General features: G+C 42.7%; 2 protein-coding genes across 2 annotated transcripts in view; both read left to right on the top strand.

The window, feature by feature from the left end:
* CHAT (choline O-acetyltransferase) overlaps positions 1-10,198 on the top strand; it is a 48,230-nt gene extending 38,032 nt beyond the window's left edge. Inside the window, exons 14-15 of the mRNA XM_082222414.1 lie at positions 3,853-3,990; positions 8,477-10,198. Of these exons, the coding sequence (XP_082078540.1) occupies positions 3,853-3,990; positions 8,477-8,746 (408 nt within the window). The 3' untranslated portion in view covers positions 8,747-10,198. The remainder of the gene's footprint in view (positions 1-3,852; positions 3,991-8,476) is intronic.
* Positions 10,199-15,611: 5,413 nt separating this feature from the next.
* LOC309532298 (UPF0728 protein C10orf53 homolog) lies at positions 15,612-22,742 on the top strand. Its single transcript, XM_082222536.1, has 3 exons — positions 15,612-15,852; positions 20,463-20,582; positions 21,887-22,742. The coding sequence occupies exons 1-3, from the start codon at positions 15,759-15,761 to the stop codon at positions 21,949-21,951; spliced, it is 279 nt and encodes a 92-aa protein (XP_082078662.1). The 5' UTR covers positions 15,612-15,758; the 3' UTR covers positions 21,952-22,742.
* The last annotated feature ends 1,509 nt before the right edge of the window (positions 22,743-24,251 follow it).

Raw genomic sequence — 24,251 nt, 5'->3', positions numbered from 1 at the left:
CACATACACATATTAGTTATAATTCAGTCCCACTGAAGTCAATGTGAAATGTTAGTAATGACTAACTGAAGACTTGTTCATTTCAGTGAGATCTGTGTGCAACTAGCTTAGTCTAGCTCTTCCCCTAAATTTATATATTGCACCTACATAGGATATCCAAGGGGGTCTCCCATCCTGGAGACTGTTTGAGTCATCCCTCACTTAGCTTCAGCGGTACAGCATCACTTGATCTCAGATCATCCTCTTAATCCAGTGGTGGCCAAACATGGCCCTCCAGCTGTTTTTGGACTACAACTCCCATCATCCCTAGCTGAAAGGTCCAGCGGGTCAGGGACGATGGGAATTGTAGTCTCAAAACAGCTGGAGGGCCAAGTTTGGCCACCACTGTCTTAATCCCACGATTGGCATGCTAATTAATGGATGACAAATCTCTTGTGCTTCAGAGTTAGGTTGGGATGCAGAATGAAATAAACTAATAATTAATAGTACATCCTTGAGTAGACTCAGGAATTTAATTCTCAGAGACTAGATGTAAATTTCCCGTCAGCTTTGATCATTTATATTTCCTAATTACTTTTAAAGTAGCACACTTTGAAACATTTGTGTAGCTCATCAGTTGGGGTGTGAAGGATGACAGAGCCTGAATTGCCAACTTTTGAACTTGCTTCCACTGCTGGGCCTTTAACAGCCACTTGATCTGCTGCAGCAGTTAGTAGGAGCTTTATTATTTATTTGCAAGCATTTCTGAAGATGGACGATAAAACGTCCTTCATATGAAGTAGCACAAAATATACCACAAATTGGTAGATTGGATTAATACATCACAACATCTGGCTTCCGTTCAAAGTGAAGAACAGGAAAGCCACAGCTGGTTTTCTTTCTGGCCCACTGACAACACAAACCCAAATAGGAAAAATACCCATCTCATTATTAACAACAACAAAATTCATCACAGAGTAATGTTATTTAGTTGTCCCTTTGTTAGAAAAACAGTGCTGCTAGATTACACTTGTCATCTTAAAAAAAAATAAAAAAATTAATAGTATATCCATCCCCCCACCCCTGCATTGACTCACCTTTTATTTTGTAAGCTCAGCTTAGTCTCTTTCTCTTCCGACATGATATTAATCTATCTTGGAAAAACGTCGTGGGTCAGAGGCTTATAAATCATGTTGGATAGCAAAATATTTCCATTGATCCTTCAGTCTGTTCCTCTTGATGGGGTAGAACTGATGGTGACCAGTCTTAGGTTTTATGATCTTTTCTCAAAAGTCATTTAATATGTGCACCAGTGGACATGCCGGTATTAGTCTCCAGGGTGTAAGTTTTCCAAATGAGGCATGAAAGGTTAATTCATTCCTTGGCCTTAGCATCATCCATCTAAGACATTAGCAAAGGAAACCACCATTTTGCTTAGCTGGAACCCTCTTCTCCCTTCCTCAATTCTGTGAAACTGGACATTTAGATTCTGCCTCTGCCACAAACTCATTACATGGCCCAAGGAAAGCTACTGCCTCCCACTTTCAGACCCCTCTCCGTAAACTGAGAATAATAACCCCAAACCCTACTTTATAGGGTTGTTGTAAATATTACTGTTACGGTGTATTTACTTTTTGTAAATGCTCACCTTGGGCCACCATACGCTACCTTCCAGGGTTGTTGTGCAGATTAAATAGCGAAGGGCAGAACCACATTGCTCACTGGAGGAAAGGAAGCAAAGGCAGATCTAGGGGAGCGTTAACAGTGCCATCACACCAGGCACAGAACTTCTGGGGTGCCACAACTATGGCATCCAACAGAAGGTGGGAGACAGGGGGTGCCGGATTTTGGCATCGCACAGGGCCCCACTGAAATTTGAGACACCAAATTTCGCCACCGAGGGCAAGGTATAATGATGTTGTTGTTTTATCGTTTAGTCGTGTCCAACTCTTCATGGCCCCATGGACCAGAGCATGCCAGGCACTCCTATCTTCCACTGCCTCCCGCAGTTTGGTCAAACTCATGCTGGTAGCTTCGAGAACACTGTCCAGCCATCTCGTCCAACCATGAGACCCCTTCTCCTTGTGCCCTCCATCTTTCCCAACATCAGGGTCTTTTCCAGGGAGTCTTCTCTTCTCATGAGGTGGCCAAAGTATTGGAGCCTCAGCTTCAGAATCTGTCCTTCCAGTGAGCACTCAGGGCTGACTTCCTTAAGAATGGATAGGTTTGATCTTCTTGCAGTCCATGGGACTCTCAAGACTCTCCTCCAGCACCATATTTCAAAAGCATCAATTCTTTGGCGGTCAGCCTTCTTTATGGTCCAGCTCTCACTTCCATACATCACTACTGGGAAAACCATAGCTTTAACTATACGGACATAACTATACGGACATAACTATACTGATATAATGATATAATGATAAATGAAATAAATACATACATACTTTCCCATTTCTTATGGACCTGTGCCTCTTCCTGTTATTTCTGCAGTTTTTCTGCTCTAACTCATCAATAGTTCCCCAATTTATTTCTAGGTGGAAACAAACCAAGTGGAAGGTAATATGAGGGAGACACCATTTCTCTTAGTGTGCTCACAGCAATGTTTAAATAGGTTTGGCAGGTTTTCGAAGCACTGTAACAACCTGTAAAACCTGTTTTAAACAGAGATGATCACAAGATCAGCTTGCATACCAGAAGCTTTCATGCCTCACATATCACTGTTGGCTGTCTGAGGAGAAAATATTATCTGTCACCAGGCTCCTCAATTGAATATTTGATCAGGAGGGAGAGGAATCAATAACATGCACTAAATGTGGTGTTTGAACAAATTCTAACCTTAACTTGGAAAAAAAATTATTGGTGGCATTTGTCATGTTTTAAAATTTTCTGCAACTCAGTAGGTTATACTTCTCTTACAATTATTTAGATTTTTATGTGAGAAATTAAGGAACTGAACACTTAAAATACAAATTTAAAAGTGCTGAAGAGCTGTGAACACACATATATGTGATTTCTAGGGATAGTCACCTGAAAAAATGTGCAGTGCAGGTCTAGCGAGAAACTTCACTGAGTTTAGTGGGATGTATTCCCAGGTGTGTTTAGGATTGCAAACTTAATTTACTACTTTGAGTTTAGATTTGACTAATATTGTATCCATTCCAGTTGCCTGATCTACGTTGACATAGATGACGTTCCTTCAATGTGTTGCTAATTTTAGGAAACACTAGAAGGTAGGGGGTTTTCTCATGGGAAAAGTATAGAAAAGCAAACATTTCCATTGCACATCGCCGACTGTCCGGTCACTCTCAGTACTGTAGCTCTGTGAGGGATATAGGTTCTCTGAACAACTATCAACACCAGGAATTTTTTTCAGCTGGAACTCAGTTCTGGCACCTCCCAGGTGGGCACCATTGCCATTATAAGTGAATGAGGGTTGCATTTATGGTGAGTTCTGGAACCTCTTTTTCAAGAAAAATAGCACTGCTCAACAAACCACGGTTCCCAGAATTCTTTGGGGGAAGCCATGACTATTTAAAGTGGTATGGCACTGGTTTAAATCCATAGTGCCAATGGGGCCACAGTGTGTAGGATCTGGAAGTGTGCTCTGAACCCACCAGAAACAATTGCAGGTAATAGTATATTACACTGACAGAGCTCTCCTTTATATGCTGACCTAAGTTCCAGTGAGTTCAGTGGGACATGCTGCCAGGTAAGTGAGCATTGAACCCAAACCGGAAATTGAGGGAATAATGAATCCCTCCCACTCCAACTAAGCAGCATGAAATTAAGTTCATTGGTACTGACATCCAAGGGATGTGTCTTCAATTTGGGGCATGTTCAGTTACAACCCATTCTATATGCTGTTTTGCCCAGGCTATTACAGGGATGGCAATAGACAACCACTTGCTGGGACTGCGAGAGATAGCCCGTGAACATTTCAAGGAGCTGCCAGACATATTTACTGATGAAACGTATTTGACAAGCAATCGATTTATTCTCTCCACCAGCCAGGTGAGCGAAATTCATATCGGGATTAGTCATAAAAAAGGAACCCCATTATTCTCGCCGTGACAGATGTTATGAATCAGTGACAACCTTTTGACATATGTTGTGGAGGTTTAGTGACTCCGGCAGCACTTCCAAATGCCTCGGGGGTTCTTGTCCCTTTCATTTTTGACAACCAAAATTAATAGCCCAGTGGCAACAAAAAGCTAAGAGGGTGAAGTCTAAGGGATGGGCAAACCGTGGTCCACAGACCTGATGCTTTCCACAAAGAAGAGCCCAGATGGATCAAAGCAAAGGCCTCTCTGGTCAAGCTACATAGTCACATGGTGGCCAACCATGGGAAGGCCGCAAGCAGGACGTGAATAAAGCAGCCTTCACGCACTCATGATCACCAGGAACTGATATTCAGAGGCACATCCCCTGAAATAGCAGGTGTAGTACAGTCGTACCTTGGAAGTCAAGCAGAATCCATTCCAGAAGTCCGTTCGACTTCCAAAACATTCGGTGTTATGTACTGAGTTGAATAGGATCCAAAATGCAGCAGTCTGATTGGTCTGCAGGAGCCACCCAATCCAGCTCCAGACGGAAGTGAATCCACAACCTGATTGGCCTACAGGAGAATTCCGGAATTAGCCAATCACGTGCAGCCCATTGTGTAAATAATGTATATAAAGCAGATACTTTGGGGAAACATTCATTCCTCCTCACCACTATGAGCTGAATAAAGAGCATGAAATCCACTCTCGACTCTGAGTATATTTCATTTGGAAACCAAAGAGCGGCTTCTGATTGGCTGAAGGAAGCTCCTGCAGCCAATCGGAAGCCACAGAAGCCTCATTGGACATTCGGCTTCCGAAAATCATTCGAGAACTGGAACACACACTCATGGGTTTTGATCGTTTGGGAGCCGATTTGTTTGGGAGCCAAGGCATTTGAGATCCAAGGTACAACTGTACACAGTTGCCATGACTAATCATCATTTGTAAACTACCAGATAAATCTGTTTTATCTAACTCATTCCTAAATAAATGAAAGTGGTTTCCAAAACGTTGCATGGAAGAGAAAGTCCATATTTTGTTACATCACTCGGACTCCAAGAGGCACAGAAAGAGGCAGAGCTGCTTAATTTTGGACCGCTCCTCTGGAGAGCATCTGCCTCTCCCAATGGCAGCAAAAGATAGTTTTATTCAAATGGGCTTTTGGTGGCTACAAGTTGAGTAGAATAGGGGTGGATATGCTTGTTTTTGTTATAAAAAACAAATCATATGGCAGTCTTTGTCACATTAGATTTCAGGACAGCGTACAAAATAAAATCAATACAATAAAACAAAAATAAAACAGCAGACAAGCCATAAAACAGACTGAAACTAATTTTGTTAAAATACCTGGGTATTTTGCCAGACTCTTGGGGGATCACAATATTAGAGCCAGTCTAATGTCTTGTTTGGACAGAGCATATTATTTACCCACCCCAAGCACTACGGAAAAGTAGGCTAGCAGTCCAATTAATTAAATAAGGCTCTCCTTCTCTATCTCTTACACGCACTGCCAACTCGCTGAGTGTGCCTGGGTGTGTAAGTCCACAACAAAGAAACAGATCAGATTTTGAAACATCAAATATGATACGAGGACCACTTCCATTAAAGTCAATGGGACTCCACTGCTGTAGGAGAAAAAGGGAAAACACTCTCTCCTGCTGGCTCATTCCTACTGTCGAGAGCCCGATGGCTCATACATCAGTATTACTTATTGGTATCATCATTAAAGAAAGTGCTTTTAATTTTCAAAGTGCTGTATAGTCTCTTGTCTCATTCGTCTTCAAAACAACACTGTCATGTAAATAGGTCACTACTCTTTTCATTTTACAGACCGAGAATTGAAAAGATAGATATTCCTTCAAAGCCACCCACTAACTACATGATAAGTAGGAATTTTATCCTAGGCAACTATCCCTCAGCAGAAAGTTTGGGGACAAGAGAAACCAATTTCCATGGGCTCCTCCTAAACCTGAATTGCTAGTTGTATCCACATGCCCTCACCAAAATTTTCAAACTTTGTAGAAAAGGAGTCCTATAATAATTCCTATATGCTGGATTTAAGCTGCAAAAAACACACAGCTGACCTCAGAAATCACCAATGCCCCTCTTTGCATCGTGCTCAGGACAAACTCCAAGATGCAAAAGCCATTATTTAATCTGCAGACCGAGTGTGGCATTACAAGTTGATTAATTATCTGGGTTCTTTGTTACTAAAATTGTAATTTCTACTGTTTAAATTAAAGCATTCTTCAAGCTACAAAACCCAATGGCATTTAGCAAGATCACATTTCTGTATATGCAGTAGCAATTTTAAAGACATATTTAATACACCTGAGATAATGAATTTGATGAAACTGTATGTCAGATATCTACAGCGCTTTTTTTCCTAAAAAATGTTTAGGGGTACTCTCATGTTCCTACTCATATTGTAATACTGCCCCTCAATGAGGCCAAGCTCATATTCACAAAATGTTTAAGGGTATGCATACCCCTGTGTGTCCCCCCCCCCAGAAAAAAGCAACACACACACACACACACACATATATATATATATAGGCGGAAGACCTCTGGACTAAAAGGGGGTGGTGCTAATACAATGCACAAACACAACAGCCTTAATAAGTAATTGTATCCAGCCATGATGTCTGTGGCTTTTCAAATATGACAGAGTGTAACCAGAATACCACTACATAAATTCTCCAAGAAACTATCCATGGGCAAAAAAGTGAATCTGAATAGCTTCATAGCCTTCGGCTGTTGCACAGCAAATTTATCTGACAATTCTATGACTCTATTAGTGGGACTAATGGTCTGTCCTGTGCCATTAAAAAGCCAAATGTCATCTCTGAAAGCTTGAGTACAACAAAAAGCAGGAATGCATGGATTTCTGAACAAATAACATCTTCGCTTTACTAGGGAGCATTTTATCCCATTACAACATTATAGAATAATCAACGCTTTAATTGGAGGGGGTGTGGATCCAGCTAAGCGATACCATCAGTGTGTACTGATTCTTAAGCTTCCTCCCAACAATAAATCTTTGAGATTTATGTAAGCCCTTCCAGTAAACTGAATGAAATCTCAAGTGCAGTTGGGTATTAAAACCACAGGAATACGGAAGCAATCTTTAACCACCAGTACAGTTCTTATTCAAAAGAGACAATGAGCAAAAGAAACAATGAGCACATTGTGCACATTTAAAGATCATACCTTTTTTTTTTTTACAAAGATAATCAAATCATATTGGGCAAGCTCTCTAGGCAAGATCAGAAACCCAAGAAGACTTTAGACTTGCTCTACTAGAACAGCTGCTACCTGCTCCCTTGACATGCGGCAAACTATATTTGAAAATCGGGGTTTCAAAAGCATTTTGTGGTGTGTGTGTGAGAGTGTGTGTGTGTGTGTGTGTGAAAGAGAGAGAGAGAGAGAGAGAGAGAGAGAGAGAGAGAGAGAGAGAGAGATATTTTCAAATTAAAATAGTAAAAAATTCCACTGGGCTTGTCTATGCATCTTGTGTCAGTCTTCAGATCCCTTTGGCTAATATTCTATAGCCTTTCAAATATCTCTGTGGGAAGGGGGTGGTTATTGTTTTGCTGTTTTGATTTACTTGTTTTAATCCTGTGTATTATTCTGTGACCCACCCTGAGATATTATGAAGGGTGGTATTATTATTATTATTATTATTATTATTATTATTATTATTATTAAAATGTACCAAGAACATGCAATTGTATGTAAGAACAATTTTAAGCAATGGCCCAAATACAGGAAAAGATATTTCAATAAATACTAAATCAAGCAAAACTCTCTCCTTCAAACAGCAAAACTTGTGTCTGAGTTACCAACAGAAATAAGAGTCCGAGTAGGACCACTAAGAAACAAATTTGCATGTTTGTTTGGAGAAGTATGACACCTTTTTTAAAAAAGCACCAAAGGGGTCACTTTTTGTGAAAAAAATAGATTGGTTCATGCAATAAATAAAGAAGCTCTTTTAAAAAAATCAACCAGCTGAATGAAGACTTAAGCATGCTCAGGGGCTTTGAGGAGCAACATAAAGTTGAGCCTTGGTTGGAAAACTTTGGAGAGAGGGATAAATTGGGCAGCCAGAGCCCCTCCGAACTTATAGCATCCTATGGGAGCTTATGGGTGGGTGGCTTACTGGAACCCTGAACAGGACCACTCCTGCTCATGGGAGGCAGGTTAGCATATTCTGGAACCATTTATTGCAAGTCCCAATTGTAACTATTATTTTGCATTTCCTGTACTCCTAGACTAAGAGGGCAAGATCTGAGCTATGTGACACTTTGTAATTCTTTACAATTACCAAGTTATTTCAACAGTACTTTTTTATTCGGCAAACTGCCCTGAGACCTCCGGGTAATAGAGCAGCATATATATTCAATAAATAATAAGAAAATAATGATACTTTAATGTAGCTTCATTTCTTTGTTCAGGTTCCAACCACCATGGGGATGTTCTGCTGCTATGGACCTGTGATTCCTAATGGCTATGGTGCTTGCTATAATCCACAGCCAGAGCATATATTATTCTGCATCTCCAGCTTTAAAGACTGCAAAGAGACCTCCTCCAGCAAATTTGCTAAAGCTGTGGGAGAAAGCCTCATGGATATGAAACAGCTGTGCAACAAATGCAACTTGCCCAAGACAACCACTCCGACTAAACAAGGAACACCTTCAACACCTCGACCTGGCAGTAAGCACTAAGTGGCTGCATTCACACATAACACTGAGCTCTGATTTGTTTCAACCATGGTTTGTTCAGCAACCCATGAGTCATCTCACAGATGAACAATCAAGCCACAACTTGTTTATCCAAAACTTTTCTAACTATACTTGCTAGAGCAGGCATCCCCAAACTCATCCCTCCAGATGTTTTGGGACTACAACTCCCACCATCCCTAGCTAACAGGACCAGTGGTCAGGGATGATGGAAATTGTAGTCCCAAAACATCTGGAGGGCCGAGTTTGGGGATGCCTGTGCTAGAGCATCTAGGATGGGCTAGCCAAACTAACCATGGTTAAGCAGGGCTGTTGAGTTCAGACATAGTGCCAAACTATAATTGAAACAAGCCATGGTTCATAAGCCAAAACAAAACCACAGTTACTCTGCTGAGCTGGGTGCAGAAGCCCAAACAAACCACACTTTGTCTAAGCAAACCATGGCTTAAGTGTTATGTGTGAACCATGTTATGTGTGAACCATGGCCCTAAGGGTGCAATGTCTTTCCTCCGTTTTGCAGCTGCTTCTTAAGGTAGAATGTTGTCACTGTACAAATGCAAGCTATAAAGACTCTATATATTGCAGGGAGGAGATTTCTTTTATCTTTAGCTGTGGTCTCCACCAGTATTTATCAAGAAGAGAGTGTAAATGATCTAAAAAGCTGGTGTTTCAGTTCTGCAGAACACGACTGCTAATTATCAATCTGAGCTAGAATGCAACTCATCTCCATGCTTGCTTAGAAATATCCAGTTATCAATAAGTAACATTTTGCGAAAGGTTGTGGCTGAAGCTCAGTGTATCGCCCAAGACATCCGTCATTGCTCAGAAGCCAAATTGTTCATTGTTGAGTGTTCTGAGTCAAGGCTCCCAGCATGAATGTATGTTAGGGATGTGTTTTTGTCCTGCACATGTGATATGTGAAGCAATTCTGAGCCTTTTCTTTTCTTAGTGGTCACCCCAACATACCACTTGACCTCTCAGGAGACAACATGGTATTGTAGACAGCATCACGGCCATGGGTTGTGACTAGTTCCCATTGAGACTGGTGGGGTAGGAAGGCAGTGAAACCAAAAGGAGATGGAGCCAGAGCCAAAGGCAGGAAGATGGGCCTGGCTGAGGGCAGACTGATGTTGATGGAGCAATGCTCCACTCACCCTCATGAACCAGCCTCCACGGTCAGCCACAGAACTCAATGGGGTGACTTTGAGCCATTCACCCCCTCTCAGCCTAACCTGCCACAGGTGTGGATATAAAGGGAATAACAGCATGCAAGACTGCACTAAGCTCCACAGAAGAAAGATGAGATAGAAATGCAAAAAGACTGTGGACATTTTGAAAATGCAAGGAGCTTCTATTAGATTATATTTTCCTTCAAACACACACACATACACAAATAAGCAGAGAAGTCCTGATGTGAACCGCCCTGAGATCCCCAGGTATAGGGCAGTATAATAATTATAATTATAATGATGATGATGATGAAGATGTACCCAAAGGACCTTTTGAACCACCTCATACAAATTAACTTACTAAACTAGCAGGCAGATGAAAGTCTGCTAGAATAGCTCTCAGACCTCAGGTGGTACAGCATATATTTTTATATTTTTTGTCGCTGTGGGTTTTAATTTTGTGTCATCATAGTTTTCATGGAGAGACCCCTATTGCTTCCTCTGGCTTTGGTCCAGGGGGCTGCCCATCAGACTCTGTGCACAGACCGCTTGGAAGTGGTATGTCTGAGGTTTTTTGGCAGGGTGGGTTGAGAAGCTTCGGCGTCATCTTTCCCAGCTGCTAAGCCGCATGCAAGACTGGAATTTGTGGCAGCTTCAGAAGTGGTGAAGTTCCTCTTGCTGTCGGGTGCAGAGAAGTCTCTTGTACACATGCCGGTGCAAACCTACAGGGTCTCTCTTAAAAGGGTTCAGATGCACAGAGAATCTGCTTTGTATGCAAAACAGCCCAGGTTCAGTTCTTGGCATCCCCTGCCCCAAACCCTGGAGATCTCCTGTCAGTCAATTTAGGTGAAATTGAGCTAGATGGACCAATGGTTCAGTTTGGTATAAGACCAATCCTTATGTTCATCCTGTGTTCTCTTGGCTGCATCCATTCTTTTTTTTTTTTAATAAAAAATATTATTTCAATGCAAAATCATAACAATTACAAACATTGAATCCAAAATAATACTATACAACCAAGAAATAAAAACAGAACACACACACACACAAAAGAAAACAAAACAAAAAAGCATACATCTACAAATAAAACCATATCATCATTCTAATTTAGTCATTACATACATATACACATATTGACTTCCTTCCTTTGTTCTAAGACCTCAAAATTTTTACTCTTACTGTATTGCTGTGTCTAATGTAGATTACTTCCATCTTTGTACTTTTTTACACCATTTTTCTTTTTCTTTAACCCTGTAAAGCATCATTCATTACTTACCGATATGCTTACTCCAGAACAATGTTTTTTCATATACTCTTTAGCATATCCCCATTCTTTTAATAATTTCTGGTCCGATTGTCCCCTTATGAATGCTGTGAGTCTTGCCAGTTTTATATATTCACAAAAATTAATTTGCCATTCTTTCATTGATGGTATTTTTCTCCCTTTCCAATTTTTTTGCTATAAGCATCCTGGCAGCTGTCGTTGCATAAAGGAATACTTTCCTTTGACTGTCGGGAATATCGTTTGTAATTATACCTAAAAGGAATGCCTCCGGTTTTTTACTGAAAGATATTTTAAACATCTTTTTGATTTCTTCATAAATTTCATTCCAGAATTGTTTAATAGGTCGGCATTCCCATCACATGTGAAACATTGTTCCTATTTCCTTTTTTGCATATCCAACAGGTATTTGATTTTAATTTGTAAATTTTAATTTGGCTGCATCCATTCATGAACAATTTCATTGTCATCATCACCACTGTCCTCCTCCTCCTCCTCCTCCCCATCATTGCTCTGCATCTTAAGATATCTCAGGACAGCCTGGCGCCATCTCAGTGTTTTGGACTACAACTCCCATCAACTCCAGCCACAGGCAGTGGGAGTTGTAGCCCAACACATCTGGAGGGTGCACCAGCTTGGCAAAGGCTCTCTTAGGATATGTCTGTGTGAAAATGTTCTGCTTCTGATCCCTGCAAGTCACCTGGAGATTTGTATCTATCTAACAGTTGATGCAGCTGACAATCTAAACTCAAGGGATATGTTGCCCTGTATAACATGGTGCATTTTCCCCCCTTGGGGTATCTTCTGAAACTTTCAGGTTTAGGGCTAAGGCTCAGATCTAGTAGCAGAATAAGCTCCAGCTACATCCTAAACTCCGTAAATGGCAATATAGCTCACAATTAAAATTGGGTAACGATGGAAACTTCAGAGTTGGGGATGCATCAAGCTATCTTTGAATCAGGTGGAATCAGTGTTTATATGGGATGCTATGTAACTCATCAATGTGCTGTCAAATGAAATGTGGCTGTTTTCTGCACATACTGTCTGAATACCCTTCTGTGAACATGCCAGGTCATGTAATAACTTGTGACGTAGTAGAGGTTTGTGGGTTTCATTTTTTTGTGGATTTCAGGGAATTGTTAGTGCTCAATAACTTCATTTAAAATTAGCTGTATTAGAGCAGTAGAACGCAAGCTTATTCTGCAGCTTTGAAATATATAACCGCAGCATGTGTATCTATGCAAACTTAACAATAACAGTAGATTTACACAAGTGTCAGCTACAGAACTGCAGGATGGACCATCCACAATAAGCACGTTGAGCATTTCAATGGAGAGATTGAATTTAGAAATATTACGTGTGGGACCTGCAATAAAGATGTGGCATGGAGGACTCCTGTTCAGGGTTCCAGCCAGCCAGCCAACCAGCCAACCAGCCAACCAGCCATGCCCTTTTCCTGGATATTCCATTCCATTCTCCTCTGAGTTTCCATTCCCCACCCCAATAGCCAGTTATGTCCCCACTGAGCACACTCAGTTCCTTTTGGGGGTGTCCTAAAAATTTTACTTTTGCCAGCTTTGGGGTTCCCATAAGCCTGACTCCTCCCTGTTGTGTGCCAATGGTCCAAGGGCATTCAGAACCTGAACACTGGAAATTGAATGTCCTCCAAGTGAATTTAATTCCTCCTAGGAAATACTATTCCACATTCTTATTTTGCCTCCACTGAAGCGAAGAGTGTACTACTGCTATATACGGCTGGGTTTGTGTGAAGTGTCCTGGGAAAAGGCAGCATTTCTCCAGGGCATCTTCACATCACTGTAGGAAGTCACACATGCAGACTCACTGCACAGTCTGGTCTGGTCCCCCCCACCCACCCTCCTGACTGATGGTGATATGTAGTAGACATAGTCCCTGATGTAGACTGGGGGGTCCTGCATTTTAATTCCCTGATCATTCCTAAAGGTTACTGGATGGCCTAACCAGCCCCTCTCTCACCACTTGACTTATCCTACAAAGCAGTTGTTGCAAAGATAAAAATGAGGGAAGTCTATGAATGCTGTCCCAAGCTCCTTGGAGATCGGGCAAAAGAAAATATACAAGTCTTTCTCTCTTCTGGGTGGATCGCTGGAGGAACCCAGAAAAGCTGGAATGGCCTTTGTGTGTTGCATGGACTGGAAATGCCAAAGCACCAGCCCATGTTCCTAGGTACAGCGGTACCTTGGTTCTCGAACTTAATCCATTCTGGCAGTCTGTTTGATGCCCGAAACTGTTTGAAAACCAAGGCATGGCTTCAGATTGGCTGCAGGAGCTTCCTGCACTCAAGCAGAAGCTGCATCAGATGTTTGGCTTCCGAAAAACGTTCACAAACTGGAACACTTACTTCAGGGTTTGTTGCATTGGGGAGCCAATTTGTTAAAAAAACTAAGCCATTCAAGAACCAAGGCACCACTGTACAACGTTTCACTTGAAGAACTCAAGTTTGCTGCAGTGCATGTATGAACGCAGAGCAAGTTAAAAGCCTTGTGGAAGATCATGAGAGCTTTTCTGAGTTTCCCATGGAAGATTCACCCTTGGAGACTAACAACAGCTTGGCGGGAGGTCACTGGAGTATATGGGGGAAAGGTTGTCCCCCCCCCATATGTACTGCATGGCAGTTGCATTCACAAGTTAGTGTCATGTCTAGCTTGCCCCAATGCATAGCTAAAAGTGAAATAACTTTCTCCCATAGTGTCAGAATTTAGAAGCCCCCTTTGCTCCTGGACTTACTCAGGTGAGCTGTCTTCATGGAGCTAATGATACAATACGAAGTGGCAATATGTCCCAAACTTTTTATAATGTGAGCATTATATTATATACCTAAAGTTACTATTTTAGTGATATTTTATTTTTATAACATAGTGTAGATTTATGGCAAATCTAAGGTGTATTTATAGACTTTGTTTAGACTGAGCTATATGTTTTATGCTTTAAGGTCTACGAGTCGTTCTGATAGATGATATCAAAGTGAACTGTAGCCCAGCTATGATGAATCCAGAAAACAGTTTAAAATCTGTAGTCAGTAAAAAAGTATATCAAAGAAAAGACGTGTGGCTTTCATTTTGTACATGTGCTGTCGGGAACAAGCCAGCAATAAATCGCACGGTGGAAGTGAAGTTAACTCTTTATTAGAAGAAACAAGATCCACTCAAGAGTTCCAAGCCTAATGAACAGAACTGTTCTTGATAGGTCTTGCCTCTGTGAGGCCATGTGGAGCTTGGAGGTCTCACAGCTGCCTAAGTCTCCTCCTTTCTTGGGCCTTTCCCAAGCAATCTGAGACTATGCTGGCATGCTGCCTTTGCTCCTTCCTCTTCATACCTCTCTTGGTCCTGGAACACCGGGGGGGGGGGAGCCTGTCACAGCGGGAAGGGGAGATACCCAGGCTTATTCATCAGTCTGACTTATCTCTGCCTCTTGTTCTCCCTCCTTTCCTGCTTCCACCTCTGCTTCTGATTCTAGACCTCTCTGCCACAGACTCTCCCTGCTCACCACGCCCTGTTACCGCTTTGGCTTCCAACACCTCCTCCTCCCAGGCATTCTCCCTCTGACCACTCACTGTCATCCTACCACCAATCCCCAGGCTCTGAGCCTTCTTCCCTTGGGGGTTCCCCAGCTGATGCCTCCCACCCTTCCTCTGGGTCCAACCAGTCCATGACACTTGCCCTTTGCCAATAAGTGACCACAGTCTGTTCAAACAAGTATGAGCCCCAGCAATTTCCCCTTTCTCCCTCTGGAAATCAAATACCACCAGATGACAGGCTTCAGGGAATCGGCTTCCTTATCCTGGGGCAGTAGATAAGCAGAACAAAGGAAAAGGAGTCTTCTTACCAGTTAGTAACTTTAATAACCACAGCGAGAAAACAAAGAACCTATCTCCTAGGAATGGCAGTGCTCCCAGTTAAGAATCCTACCCCCTATTAATCCACAGCACTCCCACATCTTGTAATCTGAGCTTGTACCCTCTGTGCATTGTGTGCTTTCTGTTCTGCCACTTTCTCAGCTCTTCTAGAGCTTGTGGAGAAGGATGAGTGCTTTCCAGAGACAGTAAATCTTTAACCCCCAGTGCTTCTTCTCCTAGCTGTTCCCCATCCAGTATTTCCCAGCTTCTGCCTTCTGAACTATGCCCCTCTGCAAACCACTGTTCCAAATGTACACTGTCCTCCTGCTCCTAGGAAGATTCAGGATCCTGATCAGGGGGAGGGGGAGGCTCCCACCATTCCTCCTCAGTGCAGCCCTCCTCAGCACGGTCCCTGACACCAGAGCTGGGCATCAGGAGCTGTCCTTTGTTACATCTCAGAGAGGGAGGCTCACCATAGTTCCAATGAATGACACAACAGTAGGCAGTGAATGACACAACAGACACAACGTAGGCAGCAGTGGCAGCAGCAGCTGGCTTCTCCATAGTGTCCAGCAGAGAAAGGAAAGTGTCCACAACTGTTTCTGTCCTGAAACAGTCTTTTCCCTTATTTGTTCTGGACCCTCCTGGCAAGGGCTGCAACGTGGTCCAGCAATGCCAAAGAATGCACTGGTGACTCTCAGATACGGGGCCTACAGGAGCTGCAGCATTGTTGAACATAGGACCTTCCGTCTGCAGGGCTTACAAGGTTTGTGACGTAGCCTGCCAGACATGTCCCATGCTGAAGGAAAATGGGGTGGGAATGATGATGATAATAACAATAATAATACTTTATTATTTATAACCCACCCATCTGGCTGGATTTCTCCAGCCACTCTAGGCGGCTCCCAACAGAATATTAGAAGCACAATAAAACATCAGATATTAAAAACGTCCCTAAACAGGGCTGCCTTCAGATGTCTTCTAAAAGTCTGGTAGTTGTTTATTTCCTTGATATCTGATGGGAGGGCATTCCACAGGGAGGGTGCCGCTACCAAGAAGGCCCTCTGCTTGGTTCCCTGAAGCTTCACTTTTCGAAGTGAGGGAACCATCAGAAGGCCCTCAGCGCTGGAACTCAGTGTTTGGGGTGAAAGATGGGGGTGGAGACGCTCCTTCAGGTATATAGGACCGAGGCCGTTTAGGGCTTTAAAGGTCAGCACCAACACTTTGAATTGTGCTCGGAAACATACTGGGAAACAATATAGGTCTTTCAGGACAGGTGTTACATGGTCTCAGAGGCCACTCCCATTGACCAGTCTAGCTGCGGTATTCTGGATTAGCTATAGTTTCTAAGTCCTCTTCAAAGGTAGCCCCACATAGAGCGCATTGCAGTAAATCTGGTTACAGGGAACCAGGGAGAGGGCCTGCTTAGTAGTGACACCCACCCTGTGGAACGTCCTCCCATCAGATGTCAAGGAAATGAACAACTATCCAACTTTTAGAAGACATCTGAAGGCAGCCCTGTTTAGGGAAGTTTTTATGGTTTGAAGTTTTATTCTGTTTTTAATGTTCTGTTGAAAGTCACCCAGAGTGGCTGGGGAAACCCAGCCAGATGGGCAGGGTAGAAATTTTTTTTTATTATTATTATTATTATTATTATTATTATTATTATTATTATTATTATTATTATTATTTCTTTATTTTCTTTACTGCCCTTCATCCCAAGATCACAGGGCAGTTTACAATATAAAAACACAACTCTGCAATTCTATGGTTTCGACTTTCATTTTGCTTTTGTTGTTATTAAACCAAGGATGCCCTTCTTTTCTATAGCCGGGCTTTTTCTGGTTTCACATCCTCCTCTAGCTAAGGGCAAATGAGCTTAGTTGGCAACCCAAGCTACATTTGTGAAGGGACAGAAGAGACGTTTTCATAGTACAGGGAGTAGAACAGCTTTGAGTCTCTCACTCTTTTTTTGCACACCGGAGTGGGGCTGCCATATTTCAAAAAGTGAAAATCCAGACACAACAGTTTTTGAGTTTTGTTTTCTGTTTTTGAAAAATCTGAAAAAAACCAAGTTTTTGCCAAAGTTGTTGCATTTTTAAAAGGAAATTCACCAAATTCTACACTTCCAACATGGGTTGCCATACATCTGGATTTTCCTGGACATTACAGTGATTCCCACCCAGATACTGCTTCCAACAGCCAAATCCCGGCTATGTCCGGGAAATTCTGGACGTATGGCAACCGTAGACTAAAAAGCGAAAGAAGGCCATCTTTAAATCAAGCATACGTGATTCCTGTACATTTGCAGGCAAGGCAAATTTGAAAAGCAGTCATATCTCCTGAACTAACAGTGCAATGCTATGCATGTCTACTCAGAAAGAAATCCTATTGAGTTCAGTGGAGCTGACACTCAGGTAAGTGGGCAATGGACTGCATGAGAAAATAGATTAGAAATAAAAAGGTTGTGGCCACTTGGAGGCTAATTATTGGTTATTATGGTGTGATGCCACAACAAGTAAGTTACTCTCGACTTTTGAGTTCAATCAACCTCCCATTGTTCTTAATCATACCAAATCCATCTGTTGATTCAATGACTTTAGATCCCTTTCATTTAAAAACAAGAAAAGAAATCCCCTATAAGTCAAAGCCAGGCTTACTTCAGAAAGGCCTTTACACTTAATTCCCAGGCATGAGAACCATCTACCTATAGGGCCTCCATCTTATTAGAATTCAACTTCAGTTTATTGGTCTTCTTCCAAACCCTTGCCAAGTCCAGACACAAATTCAGTACTGACACAGCATCACCTGTCTCTGAACCCAAGGAGCAGGAAAACAACACAGTGTTCTGATCCAGAACAGTAATCCAGAACACGGCAGCCAGACTGGTGACTGGGAGAGGCCGCCGAGACCATATAACACCAGTCTGGAAAGACCTACATCGGCTCCCAGTATGTTTCCGAGCACAATTCAAAGTGTTGGTGCTGACCTTTAAAGCCCTAAACGGCCTCGGTCCAGTATACCTGAAGGAGCGTCTCCACCCTCATCGTTCTGCCTGGACACTGAGGTCCAGCACCGAGGGCCTTCTGGCGGTTCCCTCACTTCAAGAAGCCAAGCTACAGGGAACCAGGCAGAGGGCCTTCTCGGTAGTGGCGCCCTCCCTGTGGAACGCCCTCCCACCAGATGTCAAAGAGAACAACTACCAGACTTTTAGAAGACATCTGAAGGCAGCCCTGTTTAGTGAAGCTTTTAATGTTTGATGTATCACAGTATTTTAATATTTTTTTGGAAGCCGCCCAGAGTGGCTGGGGAAGCCCAGCCAGATGGGCGGGGTATAAGTAATAAATTACTATTATATTATTATATGTCACCAGAATATTGATGGCATCTCACTCCACATTCCCCGATGACCTTAACCAGAGGATTCATATAGGTGTTTAGAAAATTGGGAGATAAGATAGAACCTTACAGGACTCCACAGCACAACTGCCATGGAATCAAGCAATCTCACCTCCAGTGCTATCTTCTAAAAGCGGCCCTGTAAGCAGAAGCAGAACCAGCTTATCACTGTTCTTACTCCTACTCTCAATCTATAAAACCAAAATAAAAAAAAATCCTTCCAGTAGCACCTTAAAGACCAACTAAGTTAGTTCTTGGTATGAGCTTTCGTGTGCATGCACACTTCTTCAGATACACTGAAACAGAAGTTGCCAGATCCTTCTATATAGTGAGAAGGTGGGGAGGGGTATTACTCAGAAGGGTGGTGGGAATACCCCTGAGTAATACCCCTCCCCACCTTCTCACTATACTCAGGTATTACTCAGTGGTGGGAATACCCCTGAGTAATACCCCTCCCCACCTTCTCACTATATAGAAGGATCTGGCAACTTCTGTTTCAGTGTATCTGAAGAAGTGTGCATGCACACGAAAGCTCATACCAAGAACTAACTTAGTTGGTCTTTAAGGTGCTACTGGAAGGAATTTTTTTATTTTGACTATGGCAGACCAACACGGCTACCTATCTGTATCTATAAAACCAGTGAGATACCATGGTTGATAGGATCCACTGCTTTAGTGAAACATCAGTAGGAATCAATAGGGCTGAATTCATCTTTCTCAGACCCTCCAAGTGCCCCTGTTTTCCAGGGACAGTCCTGGATGCACAGAAGCAGCTCCAGTTTCAGATTTGACTCTGGGATGTCCTGCTTTTCCTTAGGGTGTGCCTATTTTCATTGTAGAAATATTGGAGGGTATGGCATTATCCAGCCCTAGAGACATCTGAAGGCAGCAGCCCTGTATAGGGAATTTTTTTAAATGTTTATTTTTTCCCGTTATGTTTTTATATTTGTTGGATATAAATATAACCAACCCAGGTGGGGTATGAATAGTAAAATTGTTGTTTTTGAATAGGACACCCCTATTTTAATCAGAGAAATGTCGGAGGCTATGCTTTCTCCCACAAGAGGTCAACAGGGTGATGAAGGCTACTTCAGTACCGAACGTGGGCCTAAACCCAGTTTTGAAATAAGTGTTTGTGACAATGCTTGTAAAGGGATATGAAGTCTGCTGCAATCCATATTCCTTGAGCCTGCATGTTCATTTTGTCAAATGCCGTTATTCATAACGTTTTTGTGCCCACCTACTAAGGTACTGTTGTACCTTGGAAATTGAACAGCCTAGTTCTCGAACGTTTTGGCTCTCGAACGATTGAAACCCAGAAGTGATTGTTCTGGTTTTCGAACTTTTTTTGGAAGCCGAACATCTGATGGGGCTTCCACAGCTTCCGATTGGCTGCAGGAGCTTCCTGCAGCCAATCAGAAGCTGCGCTTTGGTTTTCAAATGTTTTGGAAGTCGAACGGACTTCCAGAACAGATTCCACTCAACTTGCAAAGTAAGCAAACCTCTTTCTGTGAGAAGGTCCTGATATGCCAGGTTCTCCCTCTCTCAAAATGTTTTAGATGATGTATAGTCCGATTAGCCAAAATGTCTGAAGTAACTTTCACTCCTTAAACCATCTTTTTTGCCTTATATCAAACCCTCGTACCCTACCCTTGACTCTGAAACCATGTTTGTTGCTTTCCTGCTACAGACTCAGAGAACACATGACGAAACTTCAGCATCCGACTCGGTATTGCTCCTCCTATTTTTAAACCATATTAATGCATATTCCTCCCAAATGAAGGCACGATATTATTCTTAGCTGTCTTGATATAAATCTTAAGTGTCTTGAAGAAATTCAGCTGCTTACTCGGATGACGCACCCCTTAAAGTAACAAGAAGTACTACAAACCAGCAGTATTCTCCATTTCTTATCTGAATCTGGTTGTCAATAGCATTGTATTTTAGCAACATTACCTACCTACTGCCTTTCTGTAGCTGTGCTGAAAGCCGATGGACACCAGGTAATCCTTGAAGAAATACCAGATTGGAATGAAGTGCAGCTCATAGTAAATGGAGAGACTGTGTTTCAGTGCAACATTAACGATCTGGATTTCGGTGGGTACAATATAAACTTGTTTTCTGTTTCGCTTTTAAAAAACATTTCTAAGAAATGTAAAAAAAATGATAGAAGAAATACAGATGGCTCCTTCCGTTCTTTAGTAGGGCTCATAGATTTTGATTCTAACTATGGGATCTGCTAGCCAAAAACCCCTAGCCCCCAACCCCACTGCCGATCCCTTCTCCCACAACTAGGCAACCCCTCGTCCCTTGACACCTCACCTACTCTGTTGTCTCTCCCCTCACAGCTTGCCCAAACCCTTCCCCCAGCTTGCCCCCAAACAGCTAGGTATATGGAAGACATGTTTGTGAATTAAAATAAAATGGTATTCAAAGGGGGGATGGACGACCTAGATAAGAACCTGCAGACTACTGGTGGAAATTGAGCCTGCAGAGAGGAAACTATTATTCAGGCTGACTTTGCGAGTTATTGTTCAGAGCTGTTTGAGATGGGTGAGTTGAAAACAGCACATACACAAAAGAAAAATGGAGGGCAGGAGATGAAATCGACCTGGATGTTTGTGTACCCTTGGGTGAGAGCCCTTCCTGCCTCCAGAGCAACACATCCTCAGCCTCCCACAAATATTAGATACAACAATCAAATACAGTATACAGTGCCCAGGTTTGGGCTGGTGGAAGAAGAAGAAGAAGAAGAGGAAGAAGAAGAAGAGGAAGAAGAAGAAGAAGAAGAAGAAGAAGAAGAAGAAGAAGAAGAAGAAGAAGAAGAAGAAGAAGAAGAAGAATTCATTACTTGTACCCCGCCCATCTGGCTGGGTTTCCCGGCCACTCTGGGCAGCTCCCAACAGAATATTAGAAGCACAATAAAACATCAAACATTAAAAACTTCCTTAAACAGGGCTGGCTTCAGATGTTTTCTAAAAGTCAGAGAGTTGTTTATTTCCTTGACATCTGATGGAAGGGCATTCCACTGGGCGGGTGCCACTACCGAGAAGGCCCTCTGCCTGGTTCCCTGTAACCTCACTTCTCGCAGGGAGGGAACTGACAGAAGGCCCTCGGAGCGGGACCTCGGTGTCCGGGCTGAACAATGGGAGTGGAGATGCTCCTTCAGATATACTGGGCTGAGGAATTCTAGCGTTATATGGTACAGCAGGGAGAAATACACACACACACACACACACACACACACACACACACACAGACCAATCAAGAGGCTTGAATAGCATTGCAAAACTTTTCCAGGCTGCCTGAAGCCATGAACAGCAGTGTACTTTTTAAGAGGTGGGGGGAAACCTCCAATGACCTATTTATGTTTTAACATTGTCCATCTCTCTCTCTCTCAGGAGGCGATGGCCTGTTGGACCCACTTTGCCAAGAAGCTAGAGATGCAGTGTTAAACGCTTACTGAGTAAGAGGCCCAGTGTGTGCTCTTGACAGCAAATCTCACATCAAATAAATAAGACTCTTTCCTTGCATCGTCCATTACGTTGTTAACCCTGTCTTTCAAAAGGGTTCTATTGAGTCCTCTTATTTCACCACCAGTGTGGCTAAAAGCATCCAGGTGGAAGAGGCAGTTTAACTGGCCACAGAGATTTAACCTCAGGGCTGGTATTGGCTTGATAGGCAGTGTGGGATGACAGTTCTGTTTCTTTTGGATCATGTGCAATCAAGATGTGCAAACAATGATTAAGATATAAGGCCACCATCCTCAGCTGACTACATTTGGAGAGATACGTTTGGGTAGCGGCTAGTCTTGCATCTACCCATGATCTGCAACTCCTCAAACTGTTGACTTTGTATGATGTCTTCTAGATATATCAAATTACAAGACAGTCCTGCTTTAAATGTGTCATGTGGATCTGACCTGCATCTTACAGCTCTTCCGAAGACCTCAGCACAGTCCACCATGATCTGGTCCCAACTGAGAACTGAAAGGGACCAGTGGTGGCACCCAGCAAACTAAGTGGGGATCTGAATCTCGGTTGCTTAGATGCTCAATACTCTATCCGCTACACAGGCTTTCTTTTGCGATGCATCCCATCGTTTATGAGATGTATTTGCATCCTCCAATGACTTACCCATGCAAAACCTGGACTGCAGCAGGCCATTGTTCACTCCAGTGAGAAATGTAATCTCCAGAAGATACAAAGTTGTCCTCAAATGTACCAGGAGCAGTGTTAATTAAATTGCTTTACAGCCTTTTTGTCTTGACTAATTGCCTCATTAGGACACATTTCTCATCCCCCAAATGGATCTGAAGTATTCTTCATCATTGAAGAAAATGTATCATTAAGTGCTTTTGCCCTGCACCCCCGTCAGTCCTCAGAACTGTTTGCCGTCGGGGGGGAAGCATACTTAGATCTTTGCCAGCTGTGCAGCAATGGTGCTGCAATCAGCAGTCGAGTGGCATTAATGGCAGAACACCACAATTACTCCAACTATTTCCCTTTTCCGAGCGAGACCCTTACATACAATTTGTGCAATATCTTCCATCGTTTTCCTAATTTCACAAACAGCTAGCGTCCTTCAGAGGCAGTAGTGGAAAGGGCTGTGACAGGCATCCAAATGTTTGGCCGGAGAGCGTTACACAAGACTGCATTGCGATACAACAATCCCTTGCCTGTTTCTTGGTAAACCACTTGGCAATGGATTCAGTTGAGTTTTAATCAGAACAGGCGCACTGGAATTAATGGCTGGGACTAACCTGGGTTAGAGAGAAGGCGGAATTACTCGACACCTATTTTGCCTCTGTCTTCACCCAAAAGGAAAATAGTGCCCAACAGGGAGATAACAGCATCAATGACGCAAGGATCAATGATGTAGCTCAAGATAGGACAGGTAGAAAGGGAACACATAGCTGCTTTAAATGACTTCCAGTCTCCAGGGCCTGAAGAGCTGCACCCAAGGGTATTAAAGGAGTTTGTGGGTGTAATTTCAGAGCCTCTGACTATAATCTTTTGAGGAGCAGGTGAGGTGTTCTAAGCACAATTTAAGGATATTGACAAGTTCAGATGTGTGCAGAGGGCAAGCTAGATGAGTAAGGGTCTGGAAACCAAGCCTTATGAGAAATGGTTAAGGAAGTGGGTATATTTAGCCTAGAAAAGATATGATCGCCATCTTCAAATATCTAAAGGGCTGTCACATGGAAGATGGAGCAAGCTTGTTTTCTCCTGCTCCGGAGGGTAGGACCCAAATGAATGGCATCAAGTTACAGGAAAGTTGGTTCTGATTAAACATCAGGGATAATTTTCTGTTGGTAAGAGCTGTTCGACAGTGGAACAGACTCCCTCAGAAGGTGGTGGACTCTCCTTCATGGGAGATTTTTAAGCAGACGTTGAATGGCCATCTGTCATGGGTGCTTTAGTTGTAATTCCTTTGTTGCAGGGGGTTGGACCAGATGATTCTTGGGGCCTTTCCAACTCTACATTTCTACCATCTACTCTGAATAAATGTTAGTTGATGACTGTCAGTAAACCCTATACATGTTTTCTCAAAAATACCGTATTTTTCGCCCTATAGGACGCACCAGCCCATAGGGTGCACCTAGTTTTTTTGGGGGGGAATTTCAGAAAAAAGATCTCAGAACCCACAGGTAAAACCTTCCTTTTACAGAGTCTTAAGTTTAACCCCCTTTTAAAAAAAGGAACCACAAAGCACAGCTTCGCTACAAATAATTGACTGCTCAGAAAGTTTATACACAACCAGCAC

Source organism: Podarcis vaucheri (assembly GCF_965113315.1).
Source record: "Podarcis vaucheri genome assembly, chromosome: 5".
Lineage (NCBI taxonomy): Eukaryota > Metazoa > Chordata > Lepidosauria > Squamata > Lacertidae > Podarcis > Podarcis vaucheri.
This window is presented reverse-complemented; position numbering and strand designations above follow the sequence as displayed.

Excerpts from the sequence above, each read along its gene's own strand:
- LOC309532298 (XM_082222536.1), top strand. The coding sequence starts at position 15,759 with ATGCCAAAGAATGCACTGGTGACTCTCAGATACGGGGCCTACAGGAGC. Across the intron at positions 15,853-20,462 it reads CCGTCTGCAGGGCTTACAAG|CTGTGCTGAAAGCCGATGGA; the intron begins GTTTGTGACGTA and ends GCCTTTCTGTAG. Across the intron at positions 20,583-21,886 it reads CATTAACGATCTGGATTTCG|GAGGCGATGGCCTGTTGGAC; the intron begins GTGGGTACAATA and ends TCTCTCTCTCAG.